We start from the raw sequence: 4,439 nt of genomic DNA, 5'->3' as shown, positions 1-4,439 counted from the left end.
TTAGGATTGTATCTGAAACGTAATCAATTACAAATTTATTGATGGAACTTGACTTGATGTCGTGTTTTGATTGTTGATTCTATGTTGCATTGTGTTTCTGTGTTTGATTTGATGTAAAGCACTTTGAAATGCCTTGCTGCTGAAATGTGCTATACAAATAAAATTTGATTGATTGATTGATTAATTGGAGTGGAACAGACTCCACTGAAAACGCCCTGATTCTTCACCTGTCTTACTCATCTTGTCTGTCTAAACCTGACCATGGTTTGTGTCGACAGCAGTCAGCTATGAGGTCACCAAAGCTAACTTCTAGCATTAGCCTAGCTCCCTATGGTGTGTTTTACATTCATTAAAGCTTCGGTCACAGCTCAGAGAACAAGGGAACAAGGCAGAAATTCTCATAATTTTTGTAAATACTATAAATCCATCTTCTCACAGCGTTGCCCCCAGTGAGGTCAGGAGGGGTTCTGGAGCCCATCTCCAGAGAGACATTTCAGGCGAGAGGCAGGGTCCACCCTGGGCAGGTCGCCAGTTCTTCGCAGGGCAACACAAAGACAAACACACAGCCACACGCCCTCACACCTAAGGAGAATTTAGAGAAACCAGTTAACCTGACAGTCATGTTCTTTGGACTGTGGGAGGAAGCTGGAGAACCCGGAGAGAACAAACTCCATGCAGAAAGACACCGGGCCGGGAATGGAACCCCGGACCTTCTTGCTGCAAGGCAACAGTGCCTCTAACATGAAAATACTTTGTATAAAAATGTTATATTTTTCTTTAAACTTTTTTTTTTTTTTTCAGATGGAGTAGGCTACCTCAGGGAAGTTGCTACATATAAGTATGTTGTCGTTGAAGGAATCGTTCACATTTTACAAAAACGTTTCTGATGAAAGAAGAAACCAGCAGTATCTTCTTTGCATTATATTTATTTGTTGGTGCAAAGTGCAGGACTAATTATTTATGAATTAATCTGCTGGCTGTTCATAAAGGAAAAAACAAAAACTCCAGTATGGAGTAGAATATCAAAATTGAGCACACCTTACCTGAATAAGTTCAGTTTTCCATAGAAGCCTGTACAAATATGTAATCAAAAATATGTTGGCCTGCCAGAATCAAACATTTAAGTTAAAAAAATAAACATGCAATTATTCTATGGGTGACTGCACTGGCACTGTAATATTTGGATCCCAAAAATAATTTTGATACCAAAACCAAAAAAAAAACGTTTGACTACATTTAAATCCTAAAGTTAGATTTTTACCTGTAAAACTACAGAAACACTGGGGTTTGAATAACTCTCTCTCTCTCTTTTTTTTAAAGCTGAATAATCATTTGAGCAACATTTGTGTAAATATTTGCAGTAGGACATAATCTACTGCCAACAATTCACAGCAAAAGGTCTGGGGGAATTTGAGCCTGGAAAACTCCCGAAAACAAGAAGAAGAAGAAGAAGAAAAAAAAAAGAAAGAAAGCACAACTGTTGTATCCATGACAACACATTTTTATATTGTATCGGTGTTATTCGCAAGTTCAGGAAATTGGAAATAGGTACACCAAAAGGAAAATCACAGAAAGGAAGGTCTGGAGGGTAAAACGTTATTGGTTTCAAATTTTAAAAAATGATTTTGTTTGTTATGGTTCACGCTTCTCTTATCTTCCCCCACGATGTTTAAGTCCTGCTTGGTGTCAAATTCAAACCAACATATCACTTTGTAAAGCCACAACTGTAGAGGAGAAAATGGCATGTTTTCTTTTAGAGACACAGAGATATTGTGTTCTAAATGACATTTAAGTCACTTGTATTAGAAATGATGGGCATCAACGCTAAAAACAGACAACTTTCCAACTGATAGTTATAAAAACATTTATTGAAGAAATCTGAATTTTGGATATTTTACAAATTAAATGACAGAAACGTGTCTCTCTTTTTTTTGTACAAATATCAAGATTCTATGAATTTATTGTAAAAATGTGGAGTACTGTAAACAATTCACATTTCTCTCTAAAAGTCATTTTATGTATTTCACTCCCCTCATAAAAATAGGGGATTGTCATCTCTTTTATGGCATTTAAAACACCACAGTTTTGCCAGAATAGATCAAACGTTATCAAAAATATTTCATTCCAATTTTGATTCGCATGAGTTTTGTCCATTTCAAACTAAATGGGAACTTTGTTGTGGAACCAGGTGTTGCAATAGCGTGATCATGAACAGTTCAATAATCCAATCGCAAATAAAGCCTGGTGATAAATAATTAGTTTCTGACCATCATCTGACCCCGCAGTGGAAGAACGTTCCAGTTTCAAACCCGGTCGCCTTTGGATTCAAACTGGAATTATATGATTCATTCCAAGCTTTGAACTTCTTGCGGCAAATTCTGCAAATTCATCGAGACAATTTTCCTGAAAACTGAAGTTTAACTCAGTCTTATAAATAAGAGACAGACACAGATGATTTATATTAATACAGTAGAGCAAAGATTATATATAAAAAAAAAAAAAACCAAAAAACTGACCATCATTTATAAAGTTTAGTCCCGAAGTAATGCAGCAATCTGAAGACGGAGAAAGCGATTCTCCTCTGAGATTTTTGAACAGTTCTGCGGATCCGGAGCCGGTTCTCCTCAGTTCGGACAGGAGCACTTGCACTCGGACACGACCGGGTACTGGATGTGGATCCAGGCGCACCTCTGCGGAACCTTTTTCTGCGGGCAGTGCCACCTCAGGAAAGTCAAGTGAGTCGCTTTGGCCGGTTTGCACGTCATCCCCTCCGGAACCGAGCAGGACCGCTTGCTGTAGCAGCTGCCCACCTTCAGGTAGCGCGGCCAGAATCGCCAGCCCAGTTCGGTCCACGCGTAAACCACCGGACACAGCGTGTAGGCCCAGAGCATCCTGCGCAGCTTCCGGTTCGCCTTCTGCTTCTTGCCGAACAGCACCTCCAGCTCCAGGGCTCGGATCTCTTTCGGCATCGGTCCGGTGAGCTTCGGGCTCTGATCCGGGTCGTCCTCGTAGAGGTCCTCCGGCGGGGACACGGACATGAAGTCCGGGTTGAAGTGGCTCCCCAGGAGGCTCCGGAGCTCCGTCCCGTTCAGGTCCTTCTCCTTCGGGTCCAGCTGCGGGTCCGGTTCCTCCTTCAGGACCTCCACGGGCAGAGAGTCGCTGGGGATGGGGCGGATGAAGTGGTTCAGGTGTTGGCACATCCCGTCCTGGATCCAGAGCGCCAGAGAGAAAAAAAGCAGGAGCCAGCGGGAGGGATCCATCCCCCCTGTCTGGTTCCGATCGCCACAGATCCCCAGCAGAGCTCCGGGTCTTCTCCACAAAATAAATAAATAAAAAGAAAAAAAAAAATCCACGAGAGAATTCAACCCACCTCCAGGCAGGACTAAGTCCGGGATCAGCTCCGGGCTCCGGGCTTCATGGTGGCTGCAGGCTCCTTGGTCCTGCCGGAGCCGAACTGAGTCGATCTGACTCCCGCTGCGCGCACATATTCTGCAGGAGGAGGCTGATGTCATCCAAACCGAGCCACACCTCCTCGCACTTTACGCACCGGCGGTGGCGGATTCTTTTTGGGAGCGATGAAAGGATGAAGTTGCCGGGAGCGGGAATAACCGGTCAGTGATCAGGAGGAGGCAGAAACAAGTTGAGGTTCGGTGTGTCTGGGTCATTTCGTAGTCTTATCAAGTGTCTCTTTGCTCTGTTTTTTTGTTTTCGTGCAAATATCTTAGCACGCTTTAAATAAGGCAAAACTATCTTACAAGTAACTTTTCAGCGAGAGGTGGGAGCTTGTTTAAGTCAGAAATTTCTTAATACTGATGAGAAAGTACCAGTTCCACCGGAAAAATGTCTTGTTATTAATCAAATTATCTGACAATGGAACTGGTCCTTATATATAAATATATATATTTAAATTTATATATTTATATATGTTTCACGTAGGATGAAGAAAACTCTCATTGCTGCACCATGACTCTGTGAGCCACATGGTTTGATTGAGACTTCCTATTAATCCACGCAGTGGGGATGGAGTCGGTTCACTTTCCTGCTCCAGTCTGTTTTTTTTTTTTGTTTTTTGTTTTTTGTTTTTTTTGTGCCACATTAGTTCTAAAGATTCAACTGAGATATCGCAGAATAACCACCACTAACCACATAATTCAAAACTGCACGATACACGGGGTTGTTTTCAAATAAATAAATAAAAAATTAACATTGATCAAAAGCATATTAGTTCCGCTGACCAATTTCTTTCACTTAAAACAACAACACATTCTCACACCCGACTCGTCATATATTGACGAGTTGAACCACCACTAACCACAATATTGGTTAAAGTTCACCACTTTTTGGACCAATATGACACGTCAATATGGCACGGAGACAAACTTCACACAAAAATTTTGACGATTTGACGATTTTTGAAGGTCGCATGTTTTACATGGATT

General features: G+C 41.6%; 1 protein-coding gene across 1 annotated transcript; it reads right to left on the bottom strand.

Annotated features, from left to right (window-relative positions):
* Positions 1-1,366: 1,366 nt before the first annotated feature.
* nog3 (noggin 3) lies at positions 1,367-3,601 on the bottom strand. Its single transcript, XM_044102244.1, has 2 exons — positions 3,371-3,601; positions 1,367-3,309 (listed from the first exon to the last, which is right to left on the bottom strand). The coding sequence occupies exon 2, from the start codon at positions 3,258-3,260 to the stop codon at positions 2,625-2,627; it is 636 nt and encodes a 211-aa protein (XP_043958179.1). The 5' UTR covers positions 3,261-3,309; positions 3,371-3,601; the 3' UTR covers positions 1,367-2,624.
* Positions 3,602-4,439: the final 838 nt, after the last annotated feature.

The sequence above is a fragment of the Gambusia affinis genome, linkage group LG20 (assembly GCF_019740435.1).
Source record: "Gambusia affinis linkage group LG20, SWU_Gaff_1.0, whole genome shotgun sequence".
NCBI classification, from domain to species: domain Eukaryota; kingdom Metazoa; phylum Chordata; class Actinopteri; order Cyprinodontiformes; family Poeciliidae; genus Gambusia; species Gambusia affinis.
This window is presented reverse-complemented; position numbering and strand designations above follow the sequence as displayed.